Genomic DNA, 16,223 nt, shown 5'->3' on the forward strand with positions numbered 1-16,223 from the left:
GGAATGGACTCAAAATTGGTGAATGTACTAAGGATTGTGAGTAGAATGTGATTTATACATCAAATTTTATTTTTTACGCATTTTAAGAATCGTGCGCACAAAAACGCATTTTTGCGCAGTAATTTTTTGAAACGCGCAAATGGCCTAATTCATGCTCTAAATTGATCAAAACCTAATTTTGCGCGTTTTAAATTTTTAACGCGCGATTTCACGTGCATGACCTTGAAACGCGCAACTTTTTATTTGCTAATATTTTTACCCTTGACCTGAAGTTTACCTGTAGTGAATTTCATTAATATGTCATAATGAATTATGGAGATATGATTGATAATGTGATTTCACAAAATGGCGTATAAATGACGTCACGGATGAGTGATCACGCTGGAAAGCTCATTAGGATTTTAAGTTATATTATTTGAAAGATATTCTGAAATTTTTGTAATCATCGACATTAAACTTTTTGAGATAATTGTTACACAAAATAGTGTACAGAAACAATAAAAAGAAAAAAAATAATAATAATAAAGATTTCATACAATAACAATAGGTTATCATTTTATTCTAAATGATCACCTAATAATAAGCTTTATTTAATCACGGATACTTAACTCAACTGAAAGTTGTTTTTCAGTAAGACCGGGTTTAAAGGAAAACACCAACAAAAATGAATGTAAAAAGACCTTAATTACTATCAAAACAGATAATAAAACAATTACAATGAAATAAAATGAAACAAGGATACACTTACTAACTATAAAATTAAATAATACACTACATTTAAATAAAGCTACATGAAATTAGCAGTTAACAGTTTCTTAAAAAGAGAGACAGTGTTCACATTTTTAATATCTTCATTTAGCTCATTCCAAACCTTGGCACCTCTATATGATAAGCTACGTTTTTTGTAGGTTGTTTTTGGTTTTGGTACTATTAGATTTGGCTTAGTCCTAATAATATAGTAATTGTTTTTGATATTGAACTTATTTATTAAATATGGAGGTGCAAGGTTGTTCATAATCTTAAACATAACAATAGCTTCATTTATATATAATCTTTCATCTAAGTTCATCCAATTTAGACTTTGTAGAGCTTGAGTACAAGAGTCGGTTTGAGATTTGTTTGTAATAATAACTTTTGCTGCGCGATTTTGAAGAATTTGTAGTGTTTTACTTTGAGTTATATTTGAACGTCTCCAAACAACATGGCAATACTCAAGATGAGGAGCCATAAGTGATTTGTATAGTTTGCATTGAATTTCTTTTGGAAATATATTATTAGTCTTTTTTAAATAGTACAAGCTCTGCTTAGATTTTACATTATCGATTTTTGAGCACCAAGAAAGATTACTATCTAATATCACACCAAGGTGTTTACATTTATTTACACGAGAGATTTGTTCTCCATCCATGTTAATGTGGACTTGTAAGTCAGATAGCTTATTTAACCTCTGCCTCGTTCCAATTAACACAAATTCAGTTTTTTAAACATTTAGGCTAAGTTTGTTGCATATGACCCATCTTTTAAGACACAATAAGTCAGAATTTATTGTTTCAGTAAGGTTATTAATATTATTGGAAGTGTAGTATATGGCAGTGTCATCAGCATATATAGAAACCGAGCATTTATTTACAACATTAGGCAAGTCATTAACATAAAAGGAGAAACATTAATGGTCCTAGGATGGACCCCTGAGGAATTCCACATATACTGTGACTTTCATCAGAAAAATCACCATTTACATTGGTTATATGTACACGATTATGCAGGTAGTTTTCAAACCACTTAATAACATTTGAATGAAAATTGAAAGATCTTAGTTTATTGATGAGAATACTGTGATTTACTGTATCGAAAGCCTTTTTCAAGTCTATCATTACTAGCCCAATATAATTTCCTGTGTCAATGGCTTCTAGCCAGGTCTCTGTGATATTAAGCAATGCAGGTGTAGTTGAGTAGCTTGGTCTAAACCCAGACTGATTTTCATATAGAATTTTGTTTAGATTTAGGAAATCATAAACTTGTTCAAATACAACTTTTTCAAGAACTTTTGATAATATTGGGAGAATTGAAATTGGCCTATAGTTTATTACATTCGTTTTTATTTCCACCTTTATGAAGAGAGCAGATCTTGGCCCTTTTCCATTGTTTTGGAAAAGTTAAATTTTTTAAAGATAAATTAATTATATTGGGTAAAAAATTTCATCGATAGCGATTTTTAGAAGATTAGCTGGTATTTCATCAGTTCCAGTTTCTTTTTTTGATGAAAGTGATTTAAGAAGTTTATGTATGTCTTGTTTATTAACTTATTTAAAAGTTGTCGTTAGTATTATTTATATCATTAGTAAAGTTAGAGAGTTGATTAGTAGATTGAATACTTTGAGCTAATGTTAACCCACATTGGCAAAATACTTATTTAATACATTTGCAATATCTTTAGAATTAATTACTTCATCATTTTCTTCATCATTTGTGGTTTTAATACTTGTTATATTCATGCTTTTAGTTTTGCCAGGAATAATTAATTTAATATTTTCCCATATCTTTTTCTGATCTTTTGTATTGAGTTGTTCAGAAAAATAGTTCTTCTTACTTTTTCGAAGTTCATAATTAACTTGATTTCTTAATTTTCTATATTCAGGCCAAAGCTGAGGCCTATTTTTCTTATTTATTCGTCTTTTTAATGCATCTCTTCTTCTGATGAGAAGTATTACATTTTTAGTTAGCCATTGACTGTTTTTTTGGCAAACTCTTTTACGTTTAATGGGTGCATTTTTATTTGCAATATTAAGAAAGGTTTTTTGAAAGAAATCAACAGCATCATCAACTTCAGTATAATTTATAATTTCAGCCCAATTTGTATTAAGTAAGTCAGTTAAGTATCTCCATTGAGATCCGGCCACTGATACCCACAGCATTGTCATTTTTCAGTAATTTGCCTTTGGATTCGTAATAAATGCTCTAACACATATTCCTCTAGAATGTTGCATTTTTCTTTTTGCTGAATCATCATTATTTATTTTTATTAACAAATGTTGATGGAATTACTGATCTTTATAATCTATTTTAATAGGATAATAGTATTAAAATGTAACTTAAAATTTAACATTTCAAACGGTTTTTTTACCTGATATATAGAATGAAAATCTTGTTCACACACAACAATAAAAAATAAAAACATAAATAATATATAAAAATTTTACCATGGGCCTATTTCTGCTTTGAGAAATTAATAACTGATTAAAGTATTATGTGAATGAATGGGTGATACTCATCTATGCCCAGTAGGGCCCGGTAGGTCTTATGATATAAAATGTTACAATAAAATGTACATCCAATCATTATATTTAATGTTTTGTTTTTATACATTTTAAAATCAAAATTAGTAATGTACTGTAAGTCAAAATACTGATTAGCTTTATTCGGTGACTGAAGACCGCCCTCTGTGACATGATATTATTTTATATCGTAAAACCCTTACAGGCCCTACCGGATGTAGATTGGTATGACCGGAATGAATTGCCTCCATTCTCTTGCCAGCAGTTAAGTCAGATAATGTCTTTAAACTGCATACAGGACAACTGCATTTATATTGCTTGCTTATTGCATTATTACTATATCGCTGCTTGCTAATAAACAGTTAAAGTTAACATATTTGCTCAATAAAAAGTTTAGAAAATCTTTATTTGTAATTAATCTAAGTTAGGTTTATTATTTGTTTTTTCGTTACAGGCTGTGTTGGCTAATCGCTGGGCTGTGCTTTATCTTTTGTTTGAACTTTATCAAGACCCACGGAAAAAGAGACCAAAGGTATTGGTATAATTATGTGAAATTAATTTTAGCCAATTCCAAAAAATATTGACGTTTTCTTATTTTATTTTATACCAAATACATTTCTACTAGCTCTTTTTCAAGCCACGGAACATGTTCAAATCATTACATTATGTTTGTTTCCAGGTCACAGAAAGTAGAGCTTTCTTTAGTCATGGACTTGCAAGTCATGCAACGTCAACACCTTATGTAGCAAGAAACACACATGCAGGACAGCAGCCATACAATACACCATCTTCAAAACACTATAGTGTCTCAAGCAGTGGGATAGGTACACATGTGTTTTCTTTAACTTTATTTATACATTTTATTACTAGCATGGACAGGCACCTTGATTATTAATTAATAATTAAAATTAGATATGTGTATATGGCCTGTCATTGTGCAACAATTACAGTATAATATCCTGGATTTATAAAGCGCTTTATGTTGTGAAACCTCTCTAAAGCGCTGATCATACAATAGAAACAGAGAGGAAAAAGATTAAACCCAAACCGAAGTATGGGGATATGCAAGGGTAACCAGGGTTCAGTCTAAATTAAACCCTGGTGATCACCAGTTGTGGCTCGGTTTTTCCTGGTAAATAAATTTTTTTCCAATCCAATTTTTGGTCAACGTGGATAACTATTATGTTATTAAAATAGCATATCCAACAACAATTTTGTTAAGAATTATTTTTCAGGGCGAAAATCATAAAAAAAAACGGATAATAAATCATAATTTCTTAAATTATTAAATAGAATATCAATAAAAAAAAAGCACAATTTCTTTAATAAATAATAAGCACATGAATACTATACCGTCCATCCGGTCTCGTTTTATGTTCGAAATAATTCAGTACAGCATGGTCACCAATTGCATGCTCGTTTGCTGCCCATGGCATTATTGTATTAAAGAAATTGGTCTTACAAATTTGCCATTCTAATATAGACTAATGGATAAAGGGGAATTAAAAGGTAGTATCGGACTTGCGGTACAACACAGAGTTGGCATTTAAAACATGTGGTTAAACCGTAGAGGGGACCTTACAAAATACATTCAATCATAGAGGGTGCTGCTTTAAAAAAAATCTTATACAAGTGTGTCATTATGTCATGTCAAAAGGGCTACTAGTAGGCGGTAACAAGATGTTTTTTGTATCCAAAACAATCAGGAAATATTGCACCTTTAGATCACTTGTATTTATCTGGACACTACCTCCATTAGGAGGTCTGATAAGTGTAAATTGTTTTTTGGCAGTCCCATGCTAATTTGGCTTGGCTTACATAGCAAAATGGGTAACCCTTACAATTAATGCTGAAGTTCACTCATGCAGAATGTTTTTGTGCTGTTGAATTAAATCACATAAAGATACACAAATATACATGACAATCTTCATTTTCTTTTTGATGATTTTTTGGCTCAAAATTAACAATATTCCTAATAAAAATTTCCTTTTAAATGGATGTTATTAAATTTATTATATTGATGTAGTTGAAAGTATAGAATGTTTCCAAAACAAAACCATACGCCTCTAATTGTCACTCAAATGATTTTCCTTCTCTAGGCCTATGCCTAAATCCTTTTGTCCCCCTTTCACCATCATCACTTCAGTTCAAAAACATCTCACACCTTTCTTATAGCGCTGATTTTCAGGGATCGCTTGCGTAAAACCGCTCAATTAGTCAACTTTGGAGCATTTTTATGTAAAAAAAACCTATACATTTTTTTTTATTTCTAAAAGGTCAATACTTCAATGACCTAGAAATCCAAAGAAATGGTATTCTGACTTACTATAGATGGGGTAAAAGCAATAAGCCTTATTCCCCTTGGCGTCTGTAAGGGTTAATTTAGATATTGATATCAGGACAATTGATTGATTTAAACCATACCACTGCAATGTTCTCTGGGCTAATCTATGTAAGCTCTAAAGATGTTATTATTTTTTTAAAGAAATAGGACAAAGCAAATAAATGTTGAATACTGAGCTTCAAAACCAAACGGATTAAGTCTTTCAGATAAAAGTTTCAACCTTTATTTCCAAGGTATAAGCTCCAGCCTAGAATATTTGGCCAGTGGGAGTGGCTCTGGACCATAAATGGGGTCTAAGTAAAGTTAAATTATTTATTTAAAAAAAACAATGAAGAAAAGCTATTTATTTTTTATAGGTACAGGCATAAGTAGCATTACAGCTGATTCCAGACCATCTTCTATTCCAAGGTATGTATGCCTATAGTTACAATAGACCTGTAATAGAACAGAACATTGCTGTGATAAGAGAGGCACATACAGTACCAGCCATTGACACAAACCATGTAAAATAAAGTGGTTATTTTAAAAAGTTATTATTAGCTTTATAGCTTTAACTCATCACTGGGACACAGTTGTAATATGCTCATCTACAATCAGGGCTCGAAATTTACTTTTTTTTTGACTAGCAAACATTGCTAGTTTAAAAAAAATTAACTAGCAAAATCAGCAGCATAACTAGCAATCACAATTTTTTTCGGTAAAATACTTAAATTCTACAAAAATCACAATTTTTTAGGTGTAGGCCTAGCTAGTTTTTAGTTGTAGGCCTAGCTAACTAGACCAAGCTAGTAGTAGTAGTACCTTTTTTACTAGACAGTCGAATGCTAACGCCTTTTTAGCCAAATTAAAAAAACTAAGATCATGCTTTCATGCTAGCCAAATGCAGGGCGTTTCGGCCTATGGACGATTCGTCTCGAGACGTTTCGGACCACTTTTTTTTTAGGTGGAAACGTCAAACTTTTAAAATTTGAAGCAGAACAAAATTGGCTATGTATAAAATATTAATGCCGATGACAAAAATGAGTTTTATATTGTTTATATCCAGACGTAATTAAAACATTAAATTTAATTGCCACCGAGCGAAATTGTAGGCTAGGTCTAGGCCCTAACTAATCCGTCCAAGCTACCCCCGCCTCACTCATCGGCCATGGTCCGCCGTCTCTCGCTCGCGACTCATCTATCCAGGAAATTCCCTATCGCGAGAAGCATGATGTTGGTCTCAATAATAGTGGTCTGATTAATAGTTTGAAAACAGCTTACGGCATTTCTTAAGTGAATTTTTATTCAACGTATTCTTCCGTGGTGAATCCTTTGCTCATTGCTGTGTAATCAGTAATTAGGGTTGTGATGGGAAAAGTGTAAACAATAGGCATAAGAAAACCTATCGCACAACAGGACCTCGTGGTGTGCCGAGGAGACGTTCTTTTCAAGCGCGAGACCATTGTAAACAAAATTGGTAGAGTCCATTAAGTATGGGGGTTTTACTATTTACGAACCTATTAAAAACGCGCTTCGACCACTGTGTAGTCAAAAAAATTATTTCGTTAAATCGCTAAATTGATAATCGCGTATTCTGTAATCACATGACTGATGATGTAATCCACAGCGATGTACTAAATGCACGTGATTTAATGTGTTGGGAAAAAGCTTGCTGTTTATAATGCACATCGTTAACAACTATGCTACCACATGATTCACGGTGCTATTCGTGTTTCCTTGACGTAAATCGGCGGCGTGTAAATGAAACAATTGCTTTCACCAAATTGGTTCCTATTAGCCGTTGTCGACATATCGATCGGCGGCTAGCTAAAAAGTACGTATTTTTTCAAAAATTACACTAGCAAACATTTGCTAGTTTTGAAATTTTCAACTAGCAATTATGCAGAATCTACTAGCAAAATGCTAGTTTGCTAGCGTGAATTTCGAGCCCTGACAATAGAAGACGCGGTAATATGAAGACTGTATAAGCGGTTATTTTTGCAGAGGCTTTTTCATTAAGTTCATAATTGGAACCTTACCGTGACATGAAACTAATGAAACTGTCACAAGTGATTGTCATGTCTAATGGCAACCCAGAAAGGAAATTTACACATGCTTATTGTTTTATTCAGTACATTGGGGATTGATAATGCTTCTGTGTCGATATGTAGCCTAGACCTTGTGCTCTTTAGACCATGGTAGCTAATAATTCAGGATCCGTTAATAATAGGGTGACTTGTCTAGGTCCAGACTTGCCAAGAAAAACATCCTTCAAATTTGAATTAAAAGGCACACTTTATACTTAACCTTTGTAATTCAAACAATATTGTTTAGGTACATTATGCCTAGGCTAGAATTTAACTTTGACTGAAATGGCTTTGGAAAAATATAAGTGGTTAAAATACAGTAATATCTACAATACATACCCTTTCATAATACTGTATGTAGAAGTGTTTCATTATGCATTTAATGAAGGGAAACCAAGCCTACCTTTTTTGTGAATTTTTTGTCTTTTTAAAATTTAACTTTTAAGGAGGAAAGAAGGAAACACAAAAATAAGATTAAGAGTTAACCGGCAGTATGATTTTATGTCTAAATTATATTTTTATTCATTTTACAATTTTAATTTGTCGTTTTCTTTTGATTTTTTATGAAATCAATTTTTTGTTATTAATCTTTTTTTGTTGGGTCATATTGCTCTAAAACTCACGAACAGAAAATGACTTGGCCAGAGTGATGGATGTAGTTGCTTTTTGTTGTGATAATGACTAAGTGAAAGTAAATTACAAGCAATTTTAAGAACATTTTAATGATGATAGTTGTAATTTATAGGTCCATGCTCAGACCAACACATCTAAAGCAGCATCTTAACAACAAAATTAACTTTCATCTTATATTTCATTATTTATGATACATTTATAGCTTTGCTCCAACACCTGGTTACAATCTTGCTGAAAGAGATGTTCAATCTATGGGAACCAGACTTGCTAAAATAATGACAAGCAGTCAGCCTGCTGAGCATATCATGCATAGAAGTTTATTACCATCACAAGCTCAGGTAGTGGACAGATCGGTTTATACAATTGGAGAAGATGAAAACTGTAAGTATCGCAGTAATTTAAAAATAAATTTTTCTCACACTTTTCCAACAGGTCAAAAATTAAGGTTAAAAGATTGTGTTTAAATACTTTTCATGAAATAATATATATTAATATATAATATTAATATCTCATTTTAATTTACTCAATGTGAAGTGAAAAAAAAATATGTGTGACGGGCAAGTCACGCAATGTGATCTCTCTAGGTTGGCTATCGGCGGCAATGTTATGGTTTCGGAAAACTTTATTCGGAGCCAGGCCCAGATGGACATGTTTTTTTAAGGGAAATTCATTTTCGCCAGTTTTGCGAAGGATATATCAAATGGCAACTCCAATTGCTATTTTACGAAAAACGTGAATGGCTATTGTGAGCGTAGCTACGGGGTATTTTTTTAAATATTCATCCAAAATAATTAACGCTTCCAAATAAACGCCTCCCTAAAATAAAAGACTGAACAATCAACTTATTCAAATAAATACGGTAGGTAATTAATCAAATTACAAATTAAAAATTGTTTTCATATATTATTTAAAAAATTATAGAAGAGCTGACTATTAAAATTTTTCTTTTATGATTAGATTTAAATGAAAGTTCTGAAGGAGCTATATTACGTGAATTGGTTTACATATTTCAAGGTATTGATGGAAAAATGATTAAATTTGACCAATCAGAGGAAGCGTATCGTATTGATAAACAGGTATGACTACCATTTAGGAATGACTTATAAAATACTCACGGTAGGTTAAAATTTTTTTTTTTTTTTACATTTTTTTTTAGCCAATCTGTTTCTTTTTACCCAAATAAATCAGCTATTTATATACTATGCCTGAAGTGATCTGACCATTACAGGAGATCTACATCTATCTATTATTTTAAATGACAAGGCCATGTTTTATATTGTTTGCTTGAAGAATCATGGTCTCTCATTGTAGCAGCGGTGGCGCCAGGATCTTCCAGACGCGGGGGCTACATTCCCCGACGAGGGGGCTATGCGAGCTAAGCGATCACTAGGCTAGGGGCCAGGGGGCCGCCAAGGGCCCTCGGTGGGGGTCCAGTGGGCAAAGCGTTCTAGCGTCATTTGAGGCTATTTTAATAAGATTTAGGGTAGCCACTTTTTCCATTTTTTATAATGCATAAATAAAATACTGCGTGCAAAAACACGATACGCGATGATGACTGTTTCAATCCATATTTTTCAATTTAAAAAATAAAAGTTCAAAATATGCCTATATTTATCGGGTAAATTGTAGCTTAGAAAAATTAATATACGCGAACGTAAAACGTAGGCTACCCACAGGCGAAGAGGTGTGCCTATATTGTTTATCGCATAGGCGTATGCTGGTTGCTGTCTGGGGTGCAAAAATTGTAAATGCGTGCCTTGGGTTGATCTGTATGAACATTTTGAAAAATAGAGCTGCTAGGTCCCCGGAAGTTGCAATAAATTAAAATACTTATTAATGATACTATAAAACGAGATTAGTCTACAAAAACAGACAACCGTGGTTGGGATGGAGCTAAGAAAATTTAGAAAAATAGAGTTGGAGGTCCCGGAATTTGGACTTATTATACTTCAAAACAAGAAACAAAATATAGTCCCTATCATGGTTGTGACTGAGCTAAGACGTTTTTGAAAAATAGAGCCGTTAGGTCCCGGAAAATGCACTTATTGTTCTTCGAAATATGACCAGCTTTATGGTTGGGGCTGAGCTAAGAAAATGTTTAAAACTAGAGCTGCAGGTCTTCAAAAATTGCATCTTATACTATGGAAACATCGGGCCTAGAGGCTTATAAAAAGTGGGCCGTTTTGCCTTTATTTTAGAGGGTGAGGTGGGGTGCGTCCGCAAGCGTAGACCCTTTTCAGTCCGGGAAATCAGTTTATACCTCCCAAGTGTGTGCGTGCGTACGTCCATCTGGACTTCCGAGTGGTGAGAAGTTCATTACATACAGGACATTGAAAATTTAATAACTTATAGCTATAATAAGATGTTGGCTAAGCGAAAAAGCATGTTTTTTTGTTTAGTAATGTATGAAATGTATATTTTAAGTGCCCCACGGTACAGAGGGTTACTTGTAAATTAAAAAATTTGTGAACATATGAACAATTAACATAATTCGTTTTTGCTGTAGTGTAGCGTACGTCGACACACAGTACACGACGTAACTGTCGGTAGACTTTGCCTGGAAAGTAACTACAATACACATTTTGGTCCCTGGATGGAACATGATATCGCGCGACCCAACGTTGAACAATTCGTACAAAGGGATACCGCCAGACAAGTGCGTACCTACAGTAGCTACTGTTTAATAGCTAGATCGCTGGCAATAATGAATGCATAGTGCATAATAGCCCTCTGATGTGCTCACGGTCAATGGAACGTCGCGGTTTTCTAGGCGCTGAAGCTACAAAAGTGAACGCAAACGCTTTTTACTGTATATTATATTCCCCGACAAGAGGGGGAGGTGGGGTGCGTCCGCAAGCGTAGACCCTTTTCAGTCGGGGAAATCAGTTTATACCTCCCAAGTGTATGCGTGCGTACGTCCATCTGGACTTCCGAGTGGTGAGAAGTTCATTACATACAGGACATTGAAAATGTAATAACTTAGCTATAATAAGATGTTGTCTAAGCAAAAAGGCAGGTTTTTTTGTTTTGTAATGTATGAAATATATATTTTAAGTGCCCCTCGGTACAGAGGGTTATTTGTAAATTAAAACATGTGTGAACATACGAACAATTAAACATAATTCGTTTTTGCTGTAGTGTATCGTACGTCGACACACAGTACACGGGCTAGGCTCCCCGACAAGGGGCTAGAGCCCCCTTTAATAGAAGTGAGTTGCAAGGTTTGTTTGGTTCTTTGAAATATGAAAATTGGGATAACCATAAATGAATTTTATTTCTATCCTTCTTAAATAATAATAATTATTAAGCGCACATATCCACCACCTGTAAAAAAAACAGGAAACTAATCCGTAAACCTAAAAAAACAACAAAATCTAGACAAATCCCACATAATTGCACCTCGCTTACCAGCAATTTAAGGTGCACAAATCATCTAGGACATAAATCACAGGTGTTCTCAATTACAGTATCTAACTAAACAATAAAAACACAAAATAATATATTGCAAAACCAATGTCTTTAGTACACCTTTGAAAATGTTAGTAGCTTTGCTAGCACTAATGGAATGTGAAGCAGTAATTTATTCCAATGACGACAAACTGCAACAGAAAAAACACTGCAGGAATGTGCAGGTCTTGGTATTACTTACTTTGAACCCCTATTAAATGTTAAAAGCAAACATAGTTTGTCTCTGATAATTGGACATGGAATGTTGATTGCATGTTTACAAAGGCTAATTACAGACTTTATTTCCTAAAACAAATGTATAATAAATAAAGCTGGTTGTTAGTGTTTTTGCAGCATTGCCTAGCCTGTAGTTGAAAATGTTGCACAGTGAGCTACTTGTTTGACCCCATACAAAAAGTAATTGAACAAAATAATTCAGTGGATTTTCAAAATTATTCTCCCGTGGTTTACACAGGATAAGGAACTTTAAAATTTATTACGACTGTAGGGAATATTTCAAAAAATTTAAAACCACTAATCATAATTATCCTCTACAATTTACTGGCCCAACGCAGAAATTGCATCTACCAGTGCAATGTACATAGATCAAAGAACCGGCATCTTTAATAGGTATTTCCTTGCACTAATAAATAAATAACTGTACTATCAATTGTGAGTACAAAATACACAATATCTTTTGTACTAACTTTTCTATAGATTGGTGTTGCACGTGCAGTTCGGGATCAAGTGCACAAACAAGCTGAACTTGGCTGGTTACATGACAAAATTAAAAAGTATACAGAAAATAGAAACAAAGACAAAACATTTGGGCTTGTTGGCCAGGTAAGTAAAGCAATGTATTACTTCCCAATCCTGTAGCCAGAAGGGTTTTAAAGGCCCCTTTTTAGCGACCAACCACCAAAACTAAAATCTAGATCTTGTACAGTATACAATCACAACAATGTGTACCACATTTGCCATATTCGGGGGAAATGGTTCAATTTGTTTTAATTGTCTATAACTATTTATATGTAGACAGGGTATAGACCATTTTGGTAAACATACACCTTTTTGACGGCATTTTAACAATTTAAAAAACATTTTTAAGGTAAATTTATTTGCTTTTTTTTTATTATCTATATGACAATTAACTGTTGAAAATTTTATGACAGAGTTTTATTGCTGCTTTACAAGAAGAACTTACAGAGTACTATAGACTGTTATCAGTTTTGCAGGCACAGGTTAGAGCATTCAATTTTATTAGGTGATTTATTGGTTTGGTATTTGGTAGTGGGGTGTTGTTTCCGAGCGTAATGCATTCTCAGGCGTATTATTCCACAAGACGTACACAGACTGTGCTAATTAATTCCACATTTTATTTCTTGTAACACAGTATTAATACAATACAACTTTCTATCAGACTAAACCTTTCTTCTGTACTCTATACTTCTTTCTACTGTGATATTATTTTCTCTTCCTCCCAAATTCCCAATATCTATAACATTTTACTATTTATACTCAACATGCAAATTAGGGGCTCCAGAGTAAGATAAAATGTTCCCTCCAAAAATGTCTTCCTACCAAATTGATAAAATGATTGGGTTATAAATTAGCAGACCTAGTCTAAACCATCCTTTATCTAACCACAGGAAAGCACAAACATAATATTATAACAGTGATAATTTAGAATGATCACCTAGGGCCTGTTTCTGCTGCAACTGCTCAAAATACGGTATAAAATACGGTATTTTTCATACCGTATTTTTTAATACCCCGTTTCTGCTAAAAATACTTCTTGGGTGGTCGTGTTAAAATTCATCCTTTTTACCCAAATTGCCATTCATTTATTAAGTCGCAATAAAGGAAGTTTTACGCCTCACTTTCAACAGCCTAGCCCTAGTGATAGAGATGTTGTGAGAGCACAGCTATGGCCCGATCTCCCAATATCCGGGCCAAAACATCGTAATGGGGACAAGTAATTTGTTCCCTCCACGAGTGATTGTCTTTTGCAATGTTGTACTGCTTTCACAGGCTTTTCAGCTTTGAGTTTACTTGCTTTATTTTTTTAGAAATGTCTTTATAAATATGGTAATTGTCCCTTTTATTACCTTTTAGTTGGCCTGACATTGTAGCTTTCCCTCACCCTCTCCCCACACAGATTTATATAGTAACCGTAACAACTTCGCCCTACATTTTCGCCAAATATATCTATACACGTGTTTAAAACAGCTGACGGCGACAGAAAATAAATACATGATGTTGACCTCATGTCGCTGGTCAAAAAAAATACAGTATTTTTTATTGGCAGCAGAAAAGGGTACAAAAAATACCATATTTTATCCACAAATTTTGTGGGGAAAATACGGTATACAAAATACGATAATTTTTTTATGAGCGCAGTTTCTGCTGTATACGGTATAAATACGGTATTAAAAAAATACAGATTTGTTTGTACCGATTATCTAAAAAATCTCAATGATTTTCAATTTTTACAATATTATCTGTATCATAATCAAACTTAGCCATGATAAGCTTTTCAGTGTGATCACTCTACCGTCATCAGGCCGCCAATTTGTGAATTCACCATAATATCAATCATATTTTCACAACTGATTTTCAGATATCAATTCAATTTACTACACATAAACTTCAGGTCAAGGGTCAACATATAAGCACAAAAAAACAAATGCATATGCAGAAACTTTGCAGGAAATTTTTGAAATGCTCAAAATCAATTTCTAATAAATATTCTCATTCATCCAGGTAGTATTAATATTCTCATTCATCCAGGTAGTATTAATATTCTCATTCATCCAGGTAGTATTAATATTCTCATTCATCCAGGTAGTATTAATATTCTCATTCATCCAGGTAGTATTAATATTCTCATTCATCCAGGTAGTATTAATATTAGAAATTCATCCAGGTAGTATTAATATTAGAAATTCATCCAGGTAGTATTAATATTAGAAATTTAAATGTATCTACATGATAAATTCCCATTAACAACACACATCACATGAAAGTTAAATAATCGTACACCCTGCAATAGGAAATGTAATCCAAGTTTGTGTTAAAAAGATACCTATTTTGAATCTCTTATAGCTCATCACAATCAACGGTGACCCCTAATTTTTTTAATTTATTATGGAAGCCAATGAGTTCTAGATATGATTTAATGTACACATTTGACGTACAAAATGTTATGACGTCATCATATGGTCACATTTCTTTTGTCATAAATAATCACATTCAATAGAGCGCTCGCTTATAATGTGCCCGATTGTCTTTCAAATTTTAATATGTACTTGAAACCATTTGTCTTTATCATAACTTGCCACCATTTTCATTTTGATGACGTCATCCCACCTAAAAAATTAAATACCGTATATTTGAATATCTTACAGCTTGATGTTTAAAATATGAAATTTAGATATGAATTCATATATAAATTGCGCACATTTTAGTTGAAAAAGATACAAAATGTTGGCAAATTGCCTATTTTTAATCTATTACAGTTCCTCAGGAACTAAGGTGACCCCCAATTTTTTAAACTTATTATGCCAGCGGATATGTTGTAGACATGAATTCATGAAAAATGATGTTTTGACGTCGTCATATGGCCACGCGAATGGAAAAAATTGGATTTTTTTCTCTTTCTTTATAGCTTATCACTAATGACAAATGAATTGAATTAAATATATTGTAGAATTTACTATATTAAAGGACAACTTCATGGGTAACCATAGTTTTTTGCAAGATTTATAATTTTACCATGCTGTCACCTTGAATTGGCTGTCAGGTTGCCAATGCATCGGAAATCTAACTGTGTTTACTGTTGTTAAGTATATAATTGCTAATTTGTCCTGTATGCAGGCTTAAATTAGCCAATTTTCAATCAATATTTGAAGGAACAGTTATAATAATCAAACAGACAAAAGAAAGGGAAAAATAATTTTAATTTTTATGATTTATTTTAAATTGTGTTACTAGAAATTCAAGCTTTTAAAAATTCCTTTAGTAATGTTTGGCATTGATATCTTCAGAGTAATTTAATATCTTGTGTTATGTTTTATGAAGCTTAAACAAGAAGATGATGAAGGGATGCAAAGTGACCCCAGATGCTCTTTGACTCTACTTAGACTTTCTGTATGGGTTCTTGATCCCAAGCAAAGACTGAAATGGCTAGCCCAACTAGTAGACTACTGTAAAGGTAAAGATTTTAATCCATGTTAAATTACTTCAGAAAGCTTCATATCATTCTTGTCTAAGATGGTTAACCCAAATGTCTGAGTGTATATTATTATAACACACATTTGCAATTTGATTGATTAATTATGCATCCTGTGTCATTCGGCATTAGCCCTACCTAATAGAAAAGGTGATACTTAACATGCTTTAATGCATGTTCAGCTTTTAGTAAACATTTTGGGAATTTTTGCCATGCGATGTTGTTGA

At 33.0% G+C, this 16,223-nt stretch overlaps 1 protein-coding gene across 3 annotated transcripts in view; it reads left to right on the plus strand.

Annotated features, from left to right (window-relative positions):
- The window catches only part of LOC140050288 (gamma-tubulin complex component 3 homolog), a 79,510-nt gene that overhangs the window by 23,732 nt on the left and 39,555 nt on the right, over window positions 1-16,223 (plus strand). For all 3 annotated transcript variants that reach the window (XM_072095409.1, XM_072095410.1, XM_072095411.1), the window contains 8 exons: window positions 3,730-3,807; window positions 3,955-4,099; window positions 5,976-6,027; window positions 8,521-8,699; window positions 9,276-9,394; window positions 12,483-12,608; window positions 12,938-13,006; window positions 15,846-15,978. In XM_072095409.1, the coding sequence (XP_071951510.1) occupies window positions 3,730-3,807; window positions 3,955-4,099; window positions 5,976-6,027; window positions 8,521-8,699; window positions 9,276-9,394; window positions 12,483-12,608; window positions 12,938-13,006; window positions 15,846-15,978 (901 nt within the window). The remainder of the gene's footprint in view (window positions 1-3,729; window positions 3,808-3,954; window positions 4,100-5,975; window positions 6,028-8,520; window positions 8,700-9,275; window positions 9,395-12,482; window positions 12,609-12,937; window positions 13,007-15,845; window positions 15,979-16,223) is intronic.

This window comes from Antedon mediterranea, chromosome 5 (genome assembly GCF_964355755.1).
Source record: "Antedon mediterranea chromosome 5, ecAntMedi1.1, whole genome shotgun sequence".
NCBI lineage: Eukaryota > Metazoa > Echinodermata > Crinoidea > Comatulida > Antedonidae > Antedon > Antedon mediterranea.